The sequence below is a fragment of the Ambystoma mexicanum genome, chromosome 3q (assembly GCF_040938575.1).
Source record: "Ambystoma mexicanum isolate Mex_15411 chromosome 3q, UKY_AmexF1_1, whole genome shotgun sequence".
Classification (NCBI taxonomy): domain Eukaryota; kingdom Metazoa; phylum Chordata; class Amphibia; order Caudata; family Ambystomatidae; genus Ambystoma; species Ambystoma mexicanum.
The window spans coordinates 409,005,235-409,031,347 of NC_090926.1; the positions used below are offsets into that span (position 1 = coordinate 409,005,235).

Genomic DNA, 26,113 nt, shown 5'->3' on the forward strand with positions numbered 1-26,113 from the left:
CTGCAATGGGGTGGGTTGCTGGGTGTCACCTGTGCTCAAATAGTTGCTCAGCAAAGGGGGTGCTGCTAAGGTGGTATCCCATGCAGGATGACCGAGTAGGGTGGGGGCACCAGGATCTGTGATGTATTCCCGCAATGCTGAAGTTGGGCCTGGGATTCAGCAAATGTATTCCTGCAAACCACATCGTAGAGACACGGCCACCAGTCAGTAAGTGAACAGAAGGTGCTGAGCAAAATGACATGCTGATGAAATGAAATCGACTACAGGGTACCATGGCCTTGGAGTCATAGGTACTTCCAGGGATACAGTTTCATCACCAGTGAGGTTATGGATGGATGGATACTTCTTGTGATAAAGAGGCCAGCGAAGGGAGAAACAAACAAATGTCAGGGGGCTCACAGTAAATCACCCGTTTCGTACTGTCAACCAAACAGGTACAGCACAAGTTAAACTTTATACAAAAATTGAAATTATTAACAAGTATGTACACTGTTGACACTATATAGAGGGTGATGGGATAATGCGATGATGTAATGGTCAGTTACAGTGTAACCCTACAGGGAGAGATGGTGGATCTTAAGGGCGACCGTCAGGCTCCTTAAGCAGGGGAGAGTTAATTTCAATAGGTAGGAAGTACTAATGATAGGGAGCCAGGAGGGTGAAGGAATAAAAGCATTAGGTGGCACAGGGTGGGCAGGTAAGGGGAGAATGAGATGGGCCTATGATTCCATAGTGCACGGGGTGAAAGAGATGAAAACCAAAACATAGAATACGTTGTCAACAGGAGGAGGTAGCAGCCCATGAATGCATTTTTAAATAAATGAGAAGTTGCTTTATTAGGGAGCACTTGTGTACACAGTCTTCCAGCTTTACTGCACAGAGGTAAAACTGGAGCAGATAAAAAAAATATGGAGTCGCAGAGGAGGAAGATAGAGTAGTAATGCACCAGCTGGGTAGCAGAGTGGAAATCCGTTTTTTGGCAGCGTGCAAGGTGAGAAGAGGAACAATTTATAGTATTCACAGGAGATGGGTACCCAGTGAAAATCTCGTCAAGCAAATTGTTGCTAGGGGGTGACATTTACTCAAATTTGCACCCGGACTAAAATCAAACAGTCTCAAGTATTCTATGGCTGGAGTTTAAAATGGTAAATAAGACCAGTTCCAAAATATTTGGGGAAAATATTTTAGGTGCCGGGAAAATAAATGTATATCTGATGAAACAGATATAGCATGGCAGCAGGACAACTAGAGCGGTGAAGGGATACATTGTTGGAACCAAATAACTGTCTATAATATAAGAGAAGAACCTGTTGGTTGAACGCATTAAGTAATGAGGTGCAGAGATAATGGGTCAAAGATATGAGTGGGGGTATGGCTTTGGAAGAAAGTCTACTTCAGGCTCTACAGGCTCTTAGCAATAGGATGCATTGTGTCAACTGGTGTGCGATAGGGGAAAGTCAGGGATGCAGGAGGATAATTCATCGGTAAAGGATGGTAACCAGAAGAGGATTCGTGCATCATTCGCTAAGAGTTTGTAGGAGAACCAGAAGTAGGAGAGCAGAGAGAACAGGTGAAAATAAACGAACACAAGGGGAAGGGGAGAAGAGGCAGAGGAGAAGGATAAGAGGATGAGCAGAAGAGTCCTCAAATGTGAATCCCAACACGTTTTCAGGACATCCCTCATTAATATTCATGAGCAAATGTGCATATATTTATAATCATTGTATGCAAATCTCATGAATATTAATGAGGGATATCCAGAAAATCCGTCATGGATCCGCCCTCGAGGCCTGGAATTGGACAACCCTGATGTAGAGGTTGTCATTTTAGGGACCAGAAGCACTCAACCTCTGCACGACCCCCCCCCAACCACACCAAACAAATGAACTGTAAAGATCAACAAATAATCTAAATTCAAATCACCAAGGATGTTGAGCATCAAAGCTGCACTGTTCTGAGACACCTCCTTAAGCTTGGAAGCAGCATCCTCAAGGGACAAACTTGGCTCAACATCTGCCTGCCAAAAGAGACAAAAATCAAGGCATCACTGATGGGCACTGTAGATTAAAATGCACACTGGAACGTTTTGAAGCTCTTTGTACCCATCTGTTTTCATGTAAAGCTCTTGCATCCAGATGCTAAATTAAAAAGGTATCACCTACAGGAAACCTAGTATACAAGTACAAACACCACCCCTAACCTAAGGAATAATATGGGTGGAAGGAATAGTGTTGAACACCACAGGTGATAAGACCGGTTCAACCTGCTGTACTTGAGGGCAACATTTGGCCAGATCACTTTAATTGCCCAAAATGCTCAGCATATACCCAGTGATTTATTCTAAGAGCATTTACAGCCATGCAAGATGCTATCGTTTTGTCACTAAGTGTTTTATTGTCTTTCAACAACGGTCAAAGCACCTCCATGTATGCCCAGGCCACAATGCACAGGGGTTCACTGTTCATTCACATGAGAGGCTGCTGCACATCAAAGCCAGAGCATTGGTGGTTTACAGTTACAACACTGATGGGGTGGGCAGGGGGGGGGCAGAGGGTTTGGGGGGTGGGGGTTGGTGAGTGACAAGAGTGAACGGTTGAAGTATCACTACTGCACTTTTTAATTGAACTTTTATTTCAGTAACCTTACTGGATATAAACACCCTCCTCAAATGTGTGGGGAGCCAATCTGCAAAAATATACATTGCATGATAGAAATGAGTCTTGCACTGAACTTCAGGCATTTCCTGAAATACAAAATAGGACTCCATTCCAGCCGAGTCGGGCAGGGCATTGGCAGCTATGGCCTAAATTCCTCAAACTCTTGATTGCATCTGATTGTTCTTCTGCCCCTCTTGCGCCAGAAACAATCTGTACATGTTATTGCCGGAGTACACTGGCGAGTCAGCCTATGCGCTTTTAACCGATATTTTTAGAAAAGCAATAAGCCTCCACCATAGTGTCGCCTGAAGGAACAAGTTACTTACCTGTAACTGTTCTCTGGCATGGATTCACATGCTCATGAATATTCCCCGTCGTCAGGCTAGGGATCCTCTGTAAAGGAAAAAAATCAGTATCAGTTTCGTTTCTGATCTGTCTTTCTTAGTAGTAACCAATCACTGGTCTCTGGGTCATACTGCCCCCAGCCAATGACTGCCCTCTCCCTAAGCCCCTCCCCTGGCAGCCATCCTCAGATTTGGTAGCACATAAAGTGGAAGTATGACCAAGTGAAGAGCCGCAGAGGGGAAGGAGGGAGGGTTCGCATGTGAATCCATGACAGACCCATGCTGGAGAACAGCAATTACAAGTAAGTAACTTTTTCCTTCGCCAGCATGGGGTCTGGCATGGATTCACATGCTCAACCACGGGAAGTGGCAAAAGGCTCAACATTAAGCATTACATAAACTCATCAAGCAACTCTTACCTCCTCACCAGGCTCACCTTCAGGCGAACAGGTTGCGCAGCACTGCTTGGCCGACTCTGGACTCCTCTCTGGAATCCTGGTCGACGCAGTGGAACCTAGTGAAGGTGTGCGTCGACCTCCACGTAGCAGCCCTGCAATGTCCAGCAGGGGCACACCAGACAAGAACGCCGTAGTAGCAGCGATAGCTCTGGTCGAATGGGCTCTCGGACGACCGGGCAACGGTCGGTTGGCCAACCGATCAGTGCATGATGCAGCTGGGGAGCCATCTGGAAATGGAAGCCTTCGAGAGAGCCTTCCCTTGGTTCACAGGTCCAAAGTTCACAAACAGATGTGATGTCTTTCGAAAATTCTTCGTTCGGTCCACATAAAACTTAAGCGCTCTAGCTACATCCAGCGAGTGCAAAGTCCTCTCGGCCGGTGACAAAAAGAAAACTGGCAACACCAAGGGCTCGCTAAAATGGAAGTCCGACGGCACCTTGGGCATGAAAGAGGGGTGCGTCCTCAGCACCACCCTCGTATCGTGAAAAGTAAAGTATGGAGGCTTGCAGGATAGGGCCTGAATCTCTCCCACTCGTCGTGCAGAGGCGATGGCCACAAGGAACGCTGTCTTCCCCGACAGGAACTTCAACGGAGCCGAATGCAAAGGCTCGAATGGTGGCCCCATGATCCTGGTCAGCACCACGTTGAGCTCCCACGCCGGGGTTGGAGCCTTCACCGGCGGGAACGATCGGAACAGACCCTTCATAAATTCCTTCACCAGTCGATGAGACCACAAGGACGGCCGTCCTGCAGTTCTAGTATATCGGGAGATCGCTGCCAGATGTATCTTGATGGAAGCGTGAGCTAGTCCAGCTTTGGCCAGCGACAGTAGGTATGGTAGCACTTGAGGTGCCGTAATCCGTAGAGGGCTGATCTTCTGTGCACGGCACCAGACAGAGAACCTCTTCCACTTATGTCCGTAGCACTTGAGAGTTGAGAACGCCCTGGCCTCTGCAAGAACCTCTCTGCAGTCAGCCGGGATATCATACCCTCCAAACTCTAGTGCTGCAGGAGCCAGGCCTGCAAGTTCAGCGACTCTGGGTCGCGATGAAGAATGGCGCCTCCCTCTCCGGAGAGAAGATCTGCGTCCGTAGACAGCTTGACTGGTGGGGACGCTGAGAGGTGCAGAAGGTCCGGGAAGCAGATCTGTCTCGGCCACGCCGGTGCAACGAAGATCATCCTGCACTGGGACCTCTTGAGCTGGCTGATGAGTCGAAGCAGCAGCGGCAACGGAGGAAACGCATACAGGAACAGGCCGTCCCAGGGGAACGAGAAAGCATCGCCCATGCTCCTCGGCTGGGGGAACCTGCTGGCGAACCTCTGGCACTTGGAGTTCGTCGCCACCACGAACAGGTCGATCTGGGGTTTGCCCCATCGTTGGAAGAGCCGATCTACTTGATCCTGGCATAGTTCCCACTCGTGGCACGAGCGCAGCTCCCTGCTGAGTGAGTTGGCGATGGCGTTTTTAATTGCTGCCAGATGGAAGGGAACCAGAAACATCTCCTGGGTGACGGCCCAGTGCCACAGAACCTGGGCCTCCTTGGACAGGGCTGGGGATCTGGTGCTTCCCTGCTTCCGGATGTAGAACATTGTGGTGGTGTTGTCGGTCAAGATCCTCACGACCTTGCCCTTGAGGGACGGGAGGAACGACTGGAGCGTCCAGAACACGGCGCAGAGCTCCAAGATGTTGATGTGGAGAGACCTGTCCTCCGGGAGCCAAAGGCCTCTTGCGTGGAGATCTCTGGTGTGTGCACCCCATCCCTCCAGGGAGGCGTCCGTCGTCACCGTCTTCTGATGTGCTGGGGTCTGGAAGTCCGTGCCTGCCGTGAGGTGTGCACGGCTGCCCCACCACTGACGGAAAACCTCGTTGAGCGGGATCTGGTCTTCGAAGCTGCCTGCATATAGCAGGCGTCGAGGAACTCCTGTAGAGGACGCATCCGTAGCCTGCACAGGCGCACTAGATAGATGCATGAGGACATCATACCGAGGAGGGACTTGATGGATTTCACCCTGGCCACGTCCGTGGCTAGCAGGCACTGCACCTTGCCTAAGATGCCCTTCGTTCTTTCCTCCGACAGAGACGCCAATCGTTCCACTGTATCGAGCTTCGCTCCCAGAAACCGTGCCACCTGCGACGGAACCAAATGGGATTTCGGGTAGATGGAGAAACCCAGCTCCGTGAATAAGCAGACGGTCTCCGCCGTGTGCTCAACGGCGAGTTCTCCTGTCCTTGCACGAATGAGCCAGTCGTCCAGGTAGGGGGTAGACATGGATCCACTGCAGGCGCAGCTGCGCCGTCACTGGTGCTAGGCACTTGGTGAACACCCTGAATGCAGACTTCAATCCGAATGGCAGAGCTCTGAATTGGTAGTGGCGTCCTTGGACTACGAATCTGAAGAACTTTCGGTGTCCTTTTACGATGGGGTAGTAAGCATCCTCCCAAGTCCAACGACGATAGGAAGTCGCCCTCCTCCAGCTCTCCCAGCACGTGCTGGAGAGTGACCATCCTGAACTTCTGTGCCTTTATGCATTTGTTCAACCGACGATGGTGCAGGATGGGGTGCCAACTGCCTGTCTTCTTTCTGACGAGGAAGTATCTGGAGTATACTCCAGAGCCCCGGAGCCTCTTGGGGACGATCGCGATTGCACCTTTGAGCATCGCCTTTACCTCCACAGCAGTTGAGGGACATGATTTTCCTTCCTGGCTACGGGAGGAATGCAGGGACACTTCTTTTGGAATCCGAGAGTGTGCCCGTGGGCCAGGGCATCCAGCACCCAATGGTCGGTGGAGATGGACTCCCACAGGCTGACGAACTTCGCCAGCCGGCCTCCCACCGGGGTGCTTTGGTGGGGGCCCGACGCTATGGCCGGTTCAATCTTGCTTGGAGGCGGCCTTGGCGACGACGCCGAGATCCTCCCTGCTTGCCGCGACCTCTGTAAGCCTCCTGGGACAAGGAGCGGGCCACCTGGCAGTACGTAGAGGAGCCACCACCTGATCCCTTGGAGGCCCCCTGTCTGCGTCCGGCTTTCTGAATAGCCTGCAGTGACTCATCCACCGTTTTCCCCAAACAGGTTGTTGTTGAACGGTATGTCCAAAACCCTGGTCTGCACGTCCTGACGGAAGTGTCGCCTTGAGCCACCACGTCGAAGGCAAACACTGTTGCCCAACTGGCAAAACCCGCTGTCGGCAATGTCCATTGCCACAGTTATGGCGTGGTCTGACCCCACCTCACCTTTCTGCAGAATCTCAAGGGCCTCCGCCCTCTTGTCCTCTGGTAGGAAGTCCAGTAGGGGAGCTACCTTGTACCATAGCGCCCTGTCATAACGGCCACAATCGCTAAGGCGTTGGCCGCCTTAATTGTCGTCGCCGCCGAGATGACCCGTCGTCCCATGGCGTCCAATTTCTTACACTCGCTGTCAGGTGGGGAAGTAGAAGTTGAGGCTGTCGCCCCCGCCGCCTTCTTCTTGGCCGCCGCTGAGTCGACCGAATCCAACGTAGGTTGAGTCCTGAGGCACAAAGGGGCAGCGTCGGGGACCCAGTACTACTTCTCGTACCTGTCCCTCTTGGCAGGTGTCGTGGACGGGTTCTTCAGGATCGCAAGTCCCTTGTCCCAGATATCGTCGAGTAACGGTACCACGAGGCCTCTCGCTGTTGGTAGAGGAAACCCCTCCTTCTGTTCCTCGGGGCAGAGCTGGAAAAGCTTGGATGCCCTGGCGATCATGGCGTGAAAGGAGCCAATTTCGTCGGGCGGGTTAGCCCGAGGGAGTGGTGATGGAAGGTCCGTCCCGTCGTCACCACCGTCATCCGTCCCAGTCGTCGTATCTGTCGCTGTGTCATCCCTGAGGTCCGGTGAGGGGGATGAGGGCTCCATGGGTTGTGGGGGCATGAAGGGCGGGGAGGGATGAACTCTCCTCTGCTTGTTTGGAGGGCTTCCGGGCGGGCCCGGTTCTGGATCGTCCGCCAGGGTTCGTGGTAATCTCGTCCTCATCTCCATGCATGAGGTTTGGATTGCAATCAAAATTGCCACCGAATTGTCCTGAGGCTCGGGCAATGGCTGCGACGGGAGGGAAGGCTGCTCCTCCACTGGGGCCTCGTCGGCGCCACCGTCGCTTTCTTAGACCACCTCTTCGGGATCCCTCCCGTGGGATCCTACCTTCTCGAACATCTCATTGAGGTTCTTCACGGTTTCCACCAGCTCCTCTTCAGAGGCTGAATACATGTCCGTAATGGCCACCGGCCCTCCTCCTCTTTTTTCACCGGGGTCTTCATGGGGGTCTTGTCGATGGGCTGGAAAGAGGATTCCCTCCGCGGTGGCAGGGAAACTCTGGGCCTTCAGGTCGCCTCCACAGGCTTCGCCATGGTCGCCGCGACTCACTCGATAGAGGCCTTAGCTGGGTGAATCAAGGCCTTCACCACCTTGGGCACGCTTGAGGCCTTCACCTTGGTGGGAGGGTCACTGCCTCGCTCCCCCTCGGCTGAATCCTTCGAGATCGACCGGGGCCTCTCCAGAAGCTTACCCAGGTTCTCGGATTTCCTCTTCCCCGAGCCAGAGTGTTGGCTCGTGGTTGATGGTGCCGGGGAAGGCGCGCCCTGCCTGGCAGCCGAAGAGCCCGACTGTTCGGCGCTCCCGGTGCCCGCAGACTCGCAGTGCTTAGTCTTCTGTTGGGCCCCCGTCGCCGGGGCGCCCTCACAGGACTTAGAAGACCGCTCTGACCTTTTCTTCTTCTCACCTGCTGGTCCCTTCTCCAGCCAGCTGGCGAAGCGGGTACGACGATCCCTCATGGTCCGTTCCAGTAGGTTCTTGCATAACGGACAGTCCTCCTCCACGTGCGTCTTGTCCTCATGAAGGCAGTAGAGACATCTCGAATGCTCGTCCTCCTTGAAAACATTCTGTAACCCGCATCCAGGGCAGTTCCTGAACAGCTTGGATCCGGGCGTCAAGCTTCCCTTGTCCTCGGCCATGTCTGTGGTAGGCCTCAGATCTTCTGGAATCCTCCAAGAAGTGTAACTCGACGAAACTTCACCCTTGAGGGGCGTAGAAAATTCCAAAACGGGGGCCCCCGGTTGATCGTAAGCAGAACGATGGAGCTTGAGGCTCGATTTAACTGAAAAATGAGAAAATCTCTTTGAAAAAAAGCGCAAAAACACAGTAAAATCTCGAGAGCTATAGCACGAGGACTCCCAACACTTGAACGTGCGGTAAAAATCTGATGGCTGCCGGGGGAGGGGCTTAGGGAGAGGAGAGTCATTGGCTGGGGGCAGTATGACCCAGGGACCAGTGATTGGTTACTACTAAGAAAGACAGATCAGAAACGAAACTGATACTGATACTGATTTTTTCTTTACCGAGGATTCCCAGCCCGACGGGGAATATTCATGAGCATGTGAATCCATGCCAGACCCCATGCTGGAGAATTTGCATTTCAAGTGAGGGTGTCAATACACAAAATACTTTTCAAACAAACCTCTCCAGCTGGTGGGTACTCCACTTAAGTGTTTACTCAACTTTCTCAAGTGTAAATGCCCTCCTTAAATGCGTGGCTAGCCGCTGCCTATCTGTTCACTTTAAATGAAAAGTCTGGCGATGCAGTCTGGAGGTGGAGGCAACGTGATGATCAGCAGCTTCAAAAGCCTCAGTGAAAGATAATGTGGTTTTAGCACTTGTAGAGGGGGCGGAGGCAGTCCTAACATGGGAGCACCGCTATATAAAAGCGTTCAGGGATGCATTATTGCCAGAGCATTGATGTTCAGAGGTTGGGACTCTGACGTGGAGACCCCTCCAGGGGCTGTGGGTTTGATTCTCCATAGACATTTATTTCGGAGTATAAACACTACTTCGCATGTAGTGTATGTGTTGACGACCTTTACTTATACTACCAGTTCTGGCAACATGACATCCTGTCAAACAGTTTTTCACAGTGGTCATTTGAGTATTTTTGTTGGTTTTCAATTCCAAATGTTTTTGGCAGGCTTATTTCAATGGTGCACTCAACTGCAAGCCTCCCAAAGATTGATGCTCATCTAAAAAGGTGTGGCTAGCGGTGTCCAATCTGCCACTGATATTGATATTTTATTTCTATCGCACTCGTACACAAGTGTTTCAGAGTGCGACGAGGCAAGGGAGGGGAACAGGGGAGAACAAAACAATCTTACTAGGCCCAGTGATATTGAGAACACGCAAGTGCATGGAATGAGGGAGAAGTGTAAAGTGCGGAGCAAAGGAGAAACAGATCAATAAAGGCCCATCCCATCGAAAGAACGTTACCAGGTAAGAGTAACTTTTTCTTCGAGGGGATTGGGTCCTTCGACGTATTCCATTTCTATGACAGACTCCCAAAGCAGTACCAACGTATGGAGGTGGGAAAAGAATTTAGAATCTAGAAATTTAGAATGCCCAATCAAATTGTAAAGTAAAGGACCGCCTTGCCAAAGGCCTGATCCTGGCCATGGATAGAATCGAGGGAGTAGTGACGTACAAAAGTATGGACTGAAGCCCAAGTGGCTGCATCACAGATGTTACGAATAGGAACACCCCTCTGCAGGGCAGTAGAGGCAGCCATACCCCTAGTAGAATGGGCCCGTAAGCCTACCAGAGGGTCCTTACCTGCCAAGCGGTAACATTCAGAAATTGCCAAGGTAATCCATCTAGACAAAGTCTGCTTAGTCACAGCTTGTCCCAAACGCCTTCCAGCGTAACCAATAAAGAGCGGATTGTCCACTCTGACCTGGGACATGCGAGAAATCCTCCTAGGATCCAACCTATGGAGCCTCTCCTCTTCCTTACCAGGATGTGGAGGAGGATAAAATGCCGGAAGAACCACCTTCTGGCTCAAATGAAATTCCGACACCACCTTCAGAAGAAAGGAAGGACGAACTCTAAGGACAACCCTGTCCTTATAAAACAAAGTGAAGGGTGGCTTAACTGAAAGTGCCTGCAACTAACTCACTCTGCGAGCAGAAGTGACCACAACTAAAAACACAGTCTTAAGGGTTAACTGCCTCAATGGACAAGAATGTAAATGCTCAAACGGAGCACCCATAAGGAATTTCAGAACAAGGTTCAAATCCCAAACAGGCACCTGGAAAGGTGCCGGCGGAAACACATTAGTGAGTCCTTTGAGAAACTGAGAAATGAACGGAATTTTAAAATAAGAACACTGCTCAGACGAGGGCTTAAATACAGACAGCGCCGCCAGGTAACCTTCAACATTACCCACTTGCAGGCCCCTGTGGGCCAACGAAAGCAAAAAAAAAAAACTACAGGAATGTCACATGAAAAGGGATCCACATTCTTAACCCCGCACCAGTCGCAGAAATTTCTCCAACGGCAACGGTACAGGGACTTTGTTGCCGGCCGTCTGGCCGAAAGCAACACCTCCATCACGTCTTCAGGGAGTTCCCAAATCCTTATACCTCAACCTTTCAGAAGCCAAGCGTGAAGGTTGAGGGATCTGACCTCTGGATGGAGAGCCTGACCCTCCCGTGAGAGCAGGTCGTCTCGGTAGGGAAGACGACGTGGAGGGCAGATGGACAAGTCGAGAAGGTCCGGGTAGCACATCCTCCGAGCCCAAGCCAGAGCAATGAGGATGATCCGGGAACCGAACCTCCGTAACCTCGGCAGCACTTGCAGGATGACAGGGACTGGAGGAAATGCGTACAGCAGTGGGAAGGACCACTCCACCACGAACGCGTCTCCCAACGAGCAGAAGCTTTCGCACTTCCGGTTGACACTGGAGGCGAAGAGATCCACCTGAAGGGTCCCCCAAAGGGCAAAGATCTCCAGGAGAATCTCCTGAGCCAGCTCCCACTCATGAGAGATTGCGCTCTGCCTGCTCAGAGCGTCTGCGTCTCGTTTTTGGCGCCGGCCAGCTGAACTGCCGAGATCGAAACTTCCTGCTGGATGGCCCAGAACCAGAGCTGCATCACCTCCCTGCACAGAGGAAGTGACCCTGCCCCCCCCCCCTTTCTGTTGAGGTAGTGCATGGCCACTGTGTTGTCCGCAGCTCCGAAAGATTGCTATGGAGTCTGGACTCCGAAGGAGACCAACGACTGCTGACTGTCAACTCGTTGGCATGAGCTCCCCATCCCGTGAGGGATGCTGTCATGATGCCTACCCCCGGAGCACCAGGCCAGGCCCAGCACCCCCGGGAGCAGGCATCATGCCCCCGGGTAAAAGCCCAGCGGCCCCTTATAGAGGCTCTTTGGACTCTGTCCTGGCGCCGTTGGCGCCAGGCTCATGTTGGACATCAGTCCTGGCGCCACGCTCATAAAGGAAGGTGTTTTGTGCACTTACCTGATGCAGACCATGCTGCAAGATTCAGGCCTCCCTGAGACCTGAAAGGGACTATTTTTTCATTGGGACTATTTTGCCACTCGGGCGTGGCCAGGGAAGGATACTTACCTGGAACTACTTTGGGGGCTATTTAAGCCACGCCCAGACAGTAGCTCACACTTCGCGTTGTTCTGCATCCAAGCAGCTGAACGCACACCGTGTCTGCTCCTGCATCTGGTCTCCAGCCACGCCCGCCTCGATCCTGAACACCTGTAAGGAAAGAAGAGAAGAGAAAGGTGAAAACCAAGAATTTTATCAAACTTCTTACCTGCATCCGGAACCTTCACGCCAGCGTTCCTGAGAAAAGACTCATTTAAAAGCACCGCGTTGCTCGCTGCCACGCTTCACTCACCTGTCCTCGGGAGTTCTTCTGGCTCCACCGCGACTGTCTGCACCGGTCGCCACATCTCTGCGCCTAGGGGAGAGAAGAAGAGACAAAAGGTGAGCAGAAGGAACATATGAGGAAAGCCTAATTTTCCGCCATAACACTTACCGGTCTTCTGTTGGTGGACCATTCCTCATTTTGGGTCGTCGCCGCTTCGTTGGCAGGTACCGCACCCCGGCCCCTATGGGGAAAGGACAAAAGACATTACTGGAGGAATATAAAGACATTAAGAGGGATCGCCCCCATCGCTAACTGACCTGAGTTTACCATCGGCAATTCAATCCCTCAACGCATCGCCTTCATTCTGCACCTGAAATAAAGGACAGATCACAGGTTAGGAAGGCAACAGAAAAGGAGGCTCTACACTTGAACTTTTGTAATCTTCATATTTACGGCGTTCCGCTCGGAAAAGTCAAGTGGATTTTGCCAGTGCCATTCTGAAAACCAGTGAAGTAACTGGACAAACACGCGCCCTTGCACCAGAAGCAGGATGGAGAGTTCATCCTTTCAAACCATAAGGTGAGCTTCAACCGGGGATTTCGGAGGACGTTAGAGAAGAACGAAGGGGGGAGGGGGAAGCAAGCACACTATTCTGCAGACTTTTAATCCCCTTTCTCATCTGCAGAAGGATATTCCTACGGGCCAGACAAGCAAGATTTGAGGGTCCTGTGTTCAGTCGGTGTTCCGAGTTCCGCGCATTACGCTCAAAGAGGCCACAGCAACCCAGACTAGACCAGCGCCTCCGTGGGAGTCAGGTGAGCGTTACAGATGCATCCGTCACAATAGTCACCTCCGGCCAGGGTAGCCAAAACGGAGCCCCTTTAGCAGATTGCCTTCGACAGCCCACCACAGAAGATCCTGGGCGACCGAGGGCGGCACCTGAACGGGGTCTGACATCCTGCCAGAGGACTGCAACCACTGCATCTTTAGGGCCCACTGCAGAGATCTAATCCACAACCTGGCCTCCGGCACCAGAAGAATGCAGGATGCCATGAGGCCGAGCAACCTCAAGAACTCGAACGCCGGGAGACTCTGGGCATGTTGAAACTTGTGCACCATCTGCTGAATGTGATGAGCCCTCACCTGGGGAGGAAAATACTGCCCCAGGTAAGTGTCGAGCACTGCTCCGATGTACTGGAGCTGCTGGGTTGGCGTCAAATGGGACTTCAAGTTGAGTGAGAAGCCCAGCCTGTGAAGGGAGTGGCAGGTGATGGACAGATGATCCAGGACTTGCTCAGGAGAGCGCGCCCTGATCAACCAATTGTCCAGGTAGGGGTAGACATGAATCCCCTTTCCCGAGATACGCTGCCACCACCACCACGAGCTTGGTGAAAACCCTCGGGGCGGAGGTCAATCCGAACGGCAGGACCCGAAACTGAAAGTGCGAGTCGCCAACCGCGAACCTCAGGTACTTCTTGTGCTTTGGATGGATCTGCACATGAAAATAAGCATCCTTAAGGTCGAGAGACACCAACCAGTCCTGAAGTTGAAAGGCCTGGAGGACTTAAGAATAACCACCTTGAACTTGTCCTTCCTGAGGAGCTTGTTCAAACCGCTCAAGTCCATGATGGGTCTCAATCGCCCAGCTTTCTTTGAAATCAAAAAAATCAGGGAAATACCATCCCTTGTTCCTCTCCGCTACAGGCGCCAGTTCTATGGCACCTTTCTCCAGCAGGGATTACATTTCCTGCACAAGGAGCAGATCTGGACTCTTCAAAGAGAGATTCCCTGGTGGATTGTCGTGAGGCCTCTGCCGGAAATGAAGACAGTAAACGTGGGCTATGATCTCCAGAACACACACACAACTGAAGTAAAGGCACGCCACTCTACAAGATGCTGCGCCAGACTTCCCCCAACCGGCGAACCATGGGACATGGCCTCATGACTGAGCTGAAGCGGCTGCGGCAGTGCCCGAGGGCAAAGAGGCAACTGCCCAAGCGGCCTTGGCACCTCGAGTACCCCGTTTTCCACCTCTGGCACTCCTACGGTGGCCCCTTTGACTTGCAGCTCCTCTCTATTTACTAAAAGAGGAGTAATATCGAGAGGAACCTCCCCTCCATTGCGGTCCCCTAGGACGAAAAGGCGGAGGTTGGCGAACTGCAGCGCTCAACGACTCCGCTGCAGCTTTGGACGTCTGCAACCTCTCAAGGCTCTCGTTAGCCTTGCTGCCAAAAAGATGTTCACCATCAAAGGGCATGTTGAGGAGCGGGCCAGCACATCAGGAGCAAACCCCCCCCCCCCCCCCCCCGACTTCCGCAACCACGCAAACCTGCGTATTATGGTGCTCGCCGCCATGGACCAGCTGACACAATCTGCCATGTCCAAACCAGACTGGACGGCCTCACACATGGCATCCTTGCCATCCTGTACAATAGCAAGAAAACCATCCCGTTCTTCCCCTTCGGGAATATGTTCAGCCGCCAAGGAAATACAGTTCCACAGAGTGTGCGTGAAACGTAACAAGGCACACAGTTGGCTGCCTGTAAAGCCATACCCCCTGAAGAAAACACTTTCTTCACCCAGCCAACAAAACGCTTGTCGTCCCCATCAGGAGGGATGGTAGGGTACGACGCCTGCTTTGCTGGGGCCATGGCCGCCTGCACCACCAAACTCTCCGGAGTGGGGTGTGTGTGGTCAAGTAGCAGGGGTCACTACTGGCTGGACGTTATTTGCGCAGCAAAGACTTGCTCACTGCTGGGACACTCTCTGGAGCAGTCCAAGCCGCAGCCACCCTTCTTTGCAAAGCCATATGGAATGGCAGTACCGGGTCAGTTGGAGGACCTTGGTCGAGGATGTCCGTCAGGTCATCCTGCAGAAAATCCACAGGTGGCGCAGACCACCCCAAGTAGTCTGTGACCCTCGACATAAGGCGCCGGTACGAGGACTCGGCATGGGTGCCAGGCTCAGGCCGACAGAACTCCACCTCCGGAGAGGTGTCCAGACCACAGGCATCGTGCATTGACTGACGCAGGTCTTCAATCTGGCAGTGACCAGAGAAAATCTCATCAAGCACCTCCTCAGGCACCAAACCTTCCTCAGATCCCTCATCCCCCTCAGAAATAAAATCCAGAGGGCAGAAAGAGGGCACAGAAAAAGGGACAGAGATTCTTAGCCTTGGCCAGAGCCTTTCTGCGGGGTTCCACTGTGCCACGGGGTACCTCCGACAAAGCAGCCTCGAAAGGAGTCGACAGAATCGGCGTCGACACAGGTCTCGAGGACAGAGCCCAGAGCGTGTCCTTCGAAAGCCTGGCGGCGATGGCGTCGACAACTTCCTCAGAGGCGGAGCCTTGAGAGTCCCTAGACGACCTCAGCGCCGCAGGCGTCAATGTCTTTGTCGAAGAATTCACAGGCTCACGCGGTCTCGAGGGCATCGAGGACTGGGACCTGGAACGGGCATGTCTAAAGCAACCATCCTTGTCCGACCGGGACCTCGAAGGCGCCCGATGGTCACGACGACCGCTCGAGCCCGAAGGCGGACAAGTGGTGTCTCTAGCACGGTCACAGCCGCTGTCAGACTGGAGCCCTGCGTTTGAAAAATCACCATCATCTCCTTTCGGAAGGAATCCCATTCCTCAGGAGTGGAATGCTTGTTGGGACAAGCAACCCGCCGACGGACAGAGTCCTCGGATGAGGACGGGGAAGGCGACCTGTGACGGCGCTTCCGTGAGTGCCTCGAAGAGGCAGAGGAATGGCGAGACCGACTCCTGGACCGAGACCCCCCCTGGACTCACGACGACGATGCGGAGAGTCGCCCCTCAAATCGTCCGTCGAACGTCCAGCGGATCGCGACCTCCGGGGCTTGGCCACCTTACCCACCGACAGCTTCTTCTTACGCTCCCGCAAGGCCTTCAATGTAAGCGACTGGCAGTCGACACAGTCATCCATATCGTGGTCCTCCCCGAGGCACCGGAGGCAAGTGTCGTGCTCGTCAGTCAACGACATCTTGGACCCGCACACCCGACACTTCTGAAAACACAACTGCGGGGTGGAAGAAGCCGAAGACATCATTACAATAAACAAACAGGTTAGAAGAACCGAAAGAACAGGATTCAGTAGAACCGAGGTGCGCCGAGATCTCCGATGCAAACACGTTCGTGGAAAAAACTGCACTGAGGCTACATGCATCGTGCGTCCTACTTGTAACATCCGGTGACGTCGGCTCGACGGAAGCCCTCAGGGACAGCGTATCGACGTTATCGACGCAGAACATTTTTCGAAGCAGCACAGCTGTGGTGATTACTGTCATAGATATGGAATACGTCGGAGGACCCAATCCCCTCGAAAAGATCAGCAGGGGAGAGGGGTAGCAATGAGGAAGGTCTTGAGGTGCTTCCAAAACCGGAGATGGTTCTCCTCAAATTTTAGAGTGGCAGGGAGACAGATCTACCCTCAGCTTGTTTCTTTGAAAAACGACAGACCGAGGGAGTTAGAGGTAGGAGGAGTGAAGAGGTCGAGAGGAGAGGTATTGGCAGAGGGAAACCTGAAGGTATTTTGGACTGAGACACTGGCCTACATGTGCATTTCAAGTCACCACAACAAATATAAAAATTACACAATCCATTCAAAACTGAACCACCAATTTGGGCTATGTGTCAAAGTGAACTGGCCAGCTGAAATCATACAAATATCCACTACCTAGTTTGACCCCTTTTTGGTGACCAATGCTTTGAAGAACCGGCTAAACCTACCAATGTAGTCTCTCCAGTAATGAAATATGATCTTCCATCAGTCAACATAGGAAAAGTGCCCTTTTCCTTTGATTCTGTCAAAGTCATTACCCATTATTAATTACAACCTAGTTCTAATTGCTATTTTGTTTCAAGCGTAGAGCACTGCAGGCCATGTCAGGTTATAATAGTTACTTCGTTTTTTTAAATTTTTTAAATTTTCTTTTTTACGCATCACTCCTCCGAACTACACTGCATCAATGTTTGTTGCTGGGGGTGACGGGAGAGGGCCAGAGAGCAGCATTTGGATACACTAATTCCAGAAAGCGCTGTAGATTCAGCCAGTGCTCTTTTACCAATGGTTATTTTTGGGCAAGCAAAGTGCACACTCACTTGCCTGAATTTGCTTTTCTTTGGCCTGTCTTGGCAAATCTTTTTTCAATCCAAATATGCTTTATCCCTGCAGTATACGCCCTTTGAAGTGGATACTTTGCGTCATCACATTCCGACATTATGCCCATGGTCCATAAAAGGTATAATTTGACCATAAACAAACTAAAACACTAAGGCTGCTGGGCCAGATGGACTTCCACCATGTGTGACAAAAGACGATCCACTCTTTTGGGCAAAATTCTTGCAGATCTTTCGGAATGTATTACATTTCAGGCAAATTCCCTGTTCATGGCTTAGCTCTATTATTATTCCTCTTCATAAAAAAGGCCCAATAGACAATTCCAGCAACTTTAGGCCTATTGCGCTAATCGACGTGGCAGCAAAGATCTTTGCCTTACTCATACTTAATGAATTGGAAATCTTTATGGCACAGAAAGCTACTCTGTCTAAAGCGCAGGTCGGCTTTAGACAGGCTATGGGGACGCAATTAAATGCTACTATACTTGCTCATCTCATCTCCTCAGCCCATTACACTTCCGTTGGATATATATCAGCCCTCAAACTATCATCAGCTTTTGATAGGGACATTAGAGAGTGCCTGTCCGAAAAGATGTTGGCTTATGGGATTCCACCTTATATTGTTGCGCTCATTTCCCTACTGCACCATAATACCAATTTCAGAGTCTGGATTAATGCTGCAGGGCTCCTGTCAGATCCTAGTCCTACCGAGATCCGTGTCAAGCAAGGCTGCAATCTTGCCGCCACCTTATTTAATCTTTACCCATAGGCATAAAGTCATGTCCCTAAATCACTTTCCTGACACTGGTTGGTGGAAGCCTGGTCAAGGATCCCTTCCTAGATCAAGTCTAGGTCTGGGATTGAGTGCGTTTGTTTAACTCAATTGTTTGACTGTTAATCCTAACTACTGTAATATCGAAACATACCTATTAAATATACTTTTGGAACCGATGACTTTTGGGCATGAGGCCCCAAACCATCGTAGGGTTGATAAGAGCTATGGAAGCTGTTCATGGTTATTCTATAGTGTCTTTTCTATTCCTAAGGCATCCGATTTTTCCTAAAGTCTACCTTCAGGTGATATTCTTTAAAATTATCCCTTGGTATACATGCCCAACTCTTAGCATACGTCTTTACTACCCAAAGGTTTGGTAGAATGACAGAGCAGTCAGGATGTGAGCTGTAGTTAAGTACAATGAACACAATCCATTAGCCCAAAGAAACTCCTACTCACTGGAAGTTATAGTAAAATATACTTTATATACATAAGGCAAGGAACTATTTTAGACTAACCAACACAAATACTAAACATAAGCAAAACTTTTACAAGTAACTGCTTCAATAGTAGTGGCTCGTGCCAGCAACAAGCACAGTAAAATGACAGTCATGACAGTTCCATTGCTCACATAGTAGTGGCTTGCACCAACAATTAGCACCAGTAAAATGACAGTTTTAATTTGTAAAGTCACAGACAAAGGTCTGTGGCAAGGAAAAAAGGTTATTTAAGTAGCAATCTACTTCTTGGTAACACTTTCCAATAATCCTAATGCTTCAGCAGTCCAATCCCTAACTAGTTAAGAGTTCAGACAGTTGAGGAGGGGTGCAAAGTCTTATGCAGCAGCAAAAAAGGCAAAATTCCACTTTAGTTACTTAAATAGAACGCCTTAGTGGAATACAAAAGTTCATATGGACCTTGGCAAGGACTCCCTATGGGTGCACAAGCGGTTAGGCCTGGGCAATGGGTAGAGGTGAACACCCAAACACCTGGTATCGCAATCCAGTCATATAGGAGCGAGAATTCGGTTTGAGGGAAGTACTACCTTGAGCCCCACAGTAGCTTAGGTGTATTGAAGAAAATGCTGCTGGATTCTTTCTGGTGCTGCATCGACGGACCTGGTCTCCAGTTTCCTCGGTCTGGTGATGAAAGGCGGGACTCTGGAAGGGAATGTTGCAGCAGCAGATGCGAGAAGGGACCCCCAGCAAGCAATTATTTGATCTCCCACATCGATCTGCAGTTTTGGCACCTTTTATACAAGCTTCAACAGTGAACGGTTACTGCCTGGTCGATCTGCCTCGAGTCTGCAGTCCTGCAGACTTTGAGGGGACTCTCACACCTCTGGAGGTCCAACTGGAGCTCACTAAAGTTATGGGAGGATTTGTGCACTGGAAGACTATGCACTGAAATTGAGTCAGAGGTCCCTCAGTATTTGTGGTTTGCAGACCTGGAAGGACACAGCAAGTCAGGGGATGGCACGTTCAGCAGATCGCTTTATGACTTGTTGGTCCCACCAGCCGAAGCAAAGGAGTCGCCCACTTCAGAGCTCCTCTGTCGATTAGAAAACAGGGTCAGGACAGCAGCAGTCTCTTCACGGTTACTGGAAGGGTCTGCCGACATCTCTGGTCGTCTTCTGCTTCAGATCTTCTGTTCCAGTGGTCAACTTGCCTTCTGCCTCATGAACCTCACCTTTTATAATTGATTCCTCTACAAACTATCACTGCAGTTTACATAAAGGGGTGGGTGGCTGTTCAATCAGGACAGCCACACCGGGGGGAGCTGGTTCCATTCAGGCACATCAGACGGCAAAGGACAGGGGAGTGTCAAACTCCTCTCCTGCTTCCTGTCCTCACAGACACTAGAGCCTTGGCAGGTACACAAAGGTTTCCCACCAAAGGCAAAACTCACATTCACACCTCCCACTCCCAGAACGGTAGAATCGCCAACAAAAGGACCACCACACAAGAAAAGGCGAAAAAAGAAAGGAGCCGCCATGTTAGAACTAAGGTGACCCTTTCGTGCATAACCGGGGCTGGGGATAGAGCGTGCGGTGGCAAATTGCACAAACGTTGGTAGGACACGTCCACTGCCATCAGCTATAACTGTAATCAACAAGTTACAGGAGCAAAGAGAAGGGCGATACTAGGCATCCCCTTAGCATGCCACAAAAGGTAGGGTGTGCTAATTATCTAGGAAGGATACAAAGTATCCCTCCATCCTTAAGATATTTGCTTAGTGTGTCTTTTAAAGGCCTATAATTTTATTTGTGTACTTAAAGGTCCAACTAGAATTATTAATGTTGGCATGTACAACTCTCACTCTCTCACCCCTCTCCCCCCCAGAATCCCCAAAACAACAAGTAGCTTGCGGGGGACTCAACATTTTTGAAAGCCTGTCAAGATAGAATCTTGGACCCGACCGGCTCCCCGACAAAGAGGGTGGCATTGTGGTATTCACCAGAGAGCTGGCAACTCTGTAGACATGGAGTCTGCAAACTGTGGTTCTACAGAATCTTAGGACTACAACAGACTAACGTGAGGCCTCACCATTAATTATGCTGGATGAGGATGACGGTTCAAAGCATCTGGAGAGCAAAAGGTTGCACATAGTACATAAAATATTAACAAAATGGCTCGGGGAGCAGTTGGTTTGCTTGCCACTGCCAATGGTAAACTCTCCAGAGAAGGATCCAGATGCAAATTGACTCCTAGCTGGTGGACCCAGTCGAGTTGGGGCCCAAGTTGGACAGGTTCCATATCGAAGACCCGTTCGTTAAAAGCGGTCGGGTGCTTACACCGCTCTGCATAAGATCCTCAATGAAGGGGTGTTTGCGGTCATGGTTTTTACCAGGCCAATCCGAAATGCCAGTCCATCAACTTTCAGGGATTGAAATGCAGGTTCCACAGAGGGTGTGGCTCCATCAGTTACTGGCAGGACCAAAAAGGTAGCAAAAACCATACATCCTATCGAGAGGTTGAAGAGCAGGCAGCAGAGAACCTAAACCGTCTGCAATTGCCAGAGAGAAGCCTTCCGAGTGTAGAAAAAAATCCCTGGACCCTTGGGTTCCGCAGAAAGTTCAGGGCCTACAGATAAAGCTTTTCTGAAGATAGACAAATATTTCCCCCTCAGTTGTGGAAGAGAATGACAGATTACGAACTACTGCAAATATCTGAAGCAGCATTAATGCCTTTATTTCCACAGAGGGCAGCATTTATCATCAACATTTTCCTTGTCAAAAAAACCCATCACCTGTAATATATCTATGGGAGTTCAGCAACACTTCAAGATTAAGGGTATCCATCTTCTGAGAAATATTGTCACTGGGGTGACTCAGTGAGGTTAGGCATGAAGGACACTTACCTGACTAATGTGATTTTTCTGACTCACAGTATATCCCTTCATTTCTGGTGGAAAGAATAGTTTGGGGAGCGTTCTTGCCTGCCCTTCAGGCTTTTCTCTGCTCTTTACCCAGAGTGGAACAAGGGCATTTGTGCAATCATTAACTTTGACATGAGCTTTATCTACTAAGACAGTTAGATGCTCATTGAGCAGAGGCGCATCACAGTAGTGTTATGGTTGGGAATAAGTTTCTGGTTAAATCAGGAGACGTCAGTTTGTGCCTTCAGCACCGCGAGTTCTTACGATTCATGGTGGACAAAGAGCGCCTCAATTTTGGCCGAGTAGGTAGATAAAAAAAAAAGTTCATGCACATCTCGAGCTAGTAGGAGGTTTCCCTAAGGGAACTAACTAGACGAGTGGACCTCTGCACCTCCTGAATCCCAGCAATATTTTAGAGACCAGTATATTATAGAGCTCTCCAAAGGCTCAGGATGTGTCACCTGCAGAAGGGGGGCCTATGATCAGTGGGTTCTGTTGAAAGCAGCAAGGAGGTCATGATCTGTGGATTGGACAATATGTACTCCTGGAACAGGCATTACATCTTTGTATGGCTCCTGGATCTCACGATCGAGCTGGACACAACCATTCAAGCCAGGGTGTCTGTGGGGTGAGGGTCCCCTCAAGGACAGGTGGGCGTGTGGTCCTCCGAGGAACTGGACCTTAATATCAATTGTGTGGAGGTTTTAGCAGGCTCTCAGTCAAGTGTTAGTGAACATACAAAGGTTGGCGCTGCATTCTCCTGTGGATAATCAACCTGCAGTGAGGTATATCAATCATGTAGTTGTTACGCTCACCTGGTATCCACGGGGACGCCACCCAGCCCTGGTTGGATGATCTGCACTCTCGAACCCTCTCCCGGTCCCTTGGTAAGACCTCTGGTTAAAGATGGGTCTGCAATATAGGAGAGCTGGATTCAATACCAGATTGTCTATGTTTTCCCACCTCCCTTGGCCTCAACTCCTTCCTCCCCCTTTGGCCCTCTCCTCACCTTAATATTGTAAAGGGTGGATTATCCGTCCTGCTCCTCGTGCAGGGGCGTGTAGATGTGGGGGGGGCGAGCAGCGACCAAGTTACTTCACTGGTGCAAAATCCCCGGTGGAAATCCAGGCCTGTTGCGACTCCATAGGTTTGCTGCTTTACAGTCTTTATTTGCAGTTCTTATGTTCCTCTTAGTTCGAATAATAATGTCTTGCTTCTTTCCTTTTAGGTATGGAAAGGTATTTTGGTGTTGTCATGCAGTTTGAAGATGAGCATGGGGCGGTAGACGAAAGCGTGGTGTGCGGCGGTGAGTAATGCGCGACGCTGTTTTGCCTTTTATATTGCTAACCTGTGTCTTTTTCTCTCCTTGCAGGTTGCAATGTTCCTCGACGAGCGCTGTCATGTTCCAGCAATGATCCTGACCAGGAGAGGACTACCCAGGTTAGAATTGTTGTGGCTTTCTTCATTCGGGAGGAAATGTGAGTAAACGCTTACTAATGCTGTCTTGCTTTCTCCTCTTTCCAGGTTATGGTATTCCAGGATGCATGCAGTGCCGGATGATGGACTTCCTACCTTCAGGTGAGTGGAACTGAAGTCGGCAATGGATTGAAGACAGGATACTGTTCCAGGTAAGTTTCGTAGTGTTCTTTCTCTCTACAGGTCCTTGGTTTCAGGTAAGCTAGCATCAAAGAACTGGACACTGAGTGTTACGCTACCCACAGCAGAATAATGCAAAGCATGTTCTGCTGGTTGGGTGCGGTTTAAATAGTCTCAGGTAAAGTAGTCCAGGTAAAATAATGCCAGGTCTGCCACACCCAAAAGACTGGACCGCATAGCTGCGTTCCTTCTAACTGAACTATGCGTGTGTCTCCATGTTGGCTGAACCTCTCCCACCCCAAAAGTTAAATAATCCCAAGTAAATAGTCCCATTCTAATGTTGGTCTTCATGATGGTTATGAGCCTGGTGCCAAAGGCGGCAGGACTGACTACAAGAGAGTCTTGGATGAGCTTTTAAGGCCTTTGACCTGGCCCTAACTGGAAGGCTGACTTGCCAGTGAGGGCAAGGGTCATGACAGCAGTGGCACCAACTTCAGGCTGTCAATCGAAATAGCAAAGAACCTTTGGGCTTTGTTTCTCCAGGAACATCTTGTTCCAGGCTGAATACTTTTGCGGCTTACAAAAACATTAGAAGACTGGAGCTGCAAGCACTTTTTGGATACCAATTAGCTTTTGGATAGGGTGATCTTTCAGGAAGTAATGAGAATTTGGAGTTCTTGCAATACCGATCGGTTTGCATAGAGACTTAACACTCAGCAAGGCAGCTGGAGGCCGGATCCAGAAACAACGGTCACGACTGCTTTCGGCAGATGTCAGGTTTGGGTACCGAGCATGTCAATCAGAATAATTTCGGTGAAATTACACCATAAAAATAACAATACATATTAAATAATAAATACTAAAACATTCAAACCATGTTTTCAATCAATACAAATAGTACATATTATACAAATTATACAAATTGCCCCATAATAAAATGGAACTCATCCTTCTAATAAACAAGAAAACAATTCCACCCTAAAATGACTAAGAACAGTCATGATATTTGAGAAGCGTCACAGTTTCAGCTCAATGTGCTTAATCTCCAAACAGCCTTTATAAATTGATAGATTTCTCACAATGCAGATTCTTTAGGGACATGAGGGCGTCTGTCGTGCTGTTCTGTAATTTAACCTAAACACAGGCATAAGGCATTTTTTCTCATAACAGCATAAAAAAGCAGAGACAAATAGAACATGGTATAAATCCTCACACAGTTTGCATTTGTCCGTATACTCAGCCTTCCCTTTACATGCAAAGGTGCACAGAGGAAGCATTCCTAAGCAAAGTTTTAGTATCGCTTTTGACCTAGGTGGTTGGTCTTTCAAATTTAATAACACTCCTACTAGAGCCCAAATAAGTTACAGAAGTAGAACACCAATCTTCATAATCTAGGTCTAAGTCCTTAGCTAAATGCAAGATCCATTTAAGCCAAAATTATTTGAGCTACTTTGGGCTAATTCTTCCCTGCCATCTCTGTATGAGACTAGACACCATTTAGTCCATAACGTATGCCAGAAAAACAAGTCTTAATTGTGCTTGAAAGGCGATAACATGTATCTCTATTTCTAGATCGAAGGGGAGATTTGGCGTGCTTTTGGGCAAGTTGAATAGATTAAAATAACTTCTGTTTGATCCTGTCTAGCGATTGCAAATTGCCATAACTCCAAATCTCAGTGCCGTATGTCTGTAACCCTCACCTGCAGACTCCCTTGTTTGAATATGGCTTCATTTTACCAGCTTTTTCCCCCCCTGCGTTTTCACAGAAAGCTGTACATAAAAGACTGATCAACTTTATTAGGTTAGTAATGTATATGTACACTTGCATAAAAGTAGAATAGTAAAACAAGTTTGAAATCTATTTCGATGAACAAGTTACTCTCTTACCTGGTAACGTTCTTTCAATGGGATGGTCTGACAACGTATCCACATCTAAGACAGTAATCATCACAGCTGTGCTGCTTCGGAAAATCTTTTGGCGCCTGCGTCCTGCATCAATGACGTTGATACGCCGTCTTTGAGGACCTCCTCCGACGGCCCACTTCACCTGATGTTATAAGTAGGACGCACAACGCACGTAGCCTCAGTTGTAGTTTTTTCCCAGAACGTGTGGCACCAAACTACTGCCAGTACGACCACAGATAGCCTTGCGGAAACTTAAGCTGCAATCGCATAAGAGATTCTGTAGCGGGGAAGGCAGTGATATGGAATAAGTCGTCGGACCATCCCATCGAAAGAACGTTACCAGGTAAGAGAGTAACGTGTTCTTCGAGGGGATTGGGTCCTCCAACATATTCCATATCTATGACAGACTCCCAAAGCAGTACCAACATAAGGAGGTGGAAAAAGAAATTCCAATATAGAAATTTAGAATGCCCAATCAAATTGCAGAGTAAAAGACTGCCTTGCCAAAGGCCAGATCCTGCCCACGGATAGAATCGAGGGAGTAGTGACGTACAAAAGTATGGACCGAAGCCCAGGTGGCTGCATCACAGATGTTACGAATAGGAACACCCCTCTGCAGGGCAGTAAAGGCAGCCATCCCCCTGGTAGAATTGACCCGCAAGTCTACCGGACGGTCCTTACCCGCCAAGCGGCAACATTCAGAAATTGCCAGGATAATCAATCGAGACAAAGTCTGCTTAGTAACATCTTGTCCCAAACGCCTTCCAGCGTAACCAATAAAGAGTTGATTGTCCCGCGTTAGAGTGGACGATCGTGAAATATAAAAGCTTAAAGCTCTCCTAGGATCCAGCCTATGGAGCCTCTCCTCTTCCTTACCAGGATGTGGAGGAGGATAAAATGCCGGAAGAATAACCTTCTGGCTCAAATGAAATTCCGACACCACCTTCGGAAGAAAGGAAGGACAAACTCGAAGGACAACCCTGTCCTTATAAAACACAGTGAAGGGTGGCTTAACTGAAAGTGCCTGCAACTCACTCACTCTGCGAGCAGAAGTGACCGCAACTAAAAACACAGTCTTAAGGGTTAACAGCCTCAATGGACAAGAATGTAAATGCTCAAACGGAGAACCCATAAGGAATTTCAGAACACGGTTCAAATCCCAACCAGGCACCTGGAAAGGTGCTGGCGGAAACACATTAGTGAG

At 49.7% G+C, this 26,113-nt stretch overlaps 1 protein-coding gene across 1 annotated transcript in view; it reads right to left on the reverse strand.

Moving 5' to 3' along the window:
* The window catches only part of DELE1 (DAP3 binding cell death enhancer 1), a 339,909-nt gene that overhangs the window by 139,679 nt on the left and 174,117 nt on the right, over window positions 1-26,113 (reverse strand). Inside the window, exon 7 of the mRNA XM_069654111.1 lies at window positions 1,924-2,017. Coding sequence (XP_069510212.1) covers window positions 1,924-2,017 — 94 coding nt within the window. The remainder of the gene's footprint in view (window positions 1-1,923; window positions 2,018-26,113) is intronic.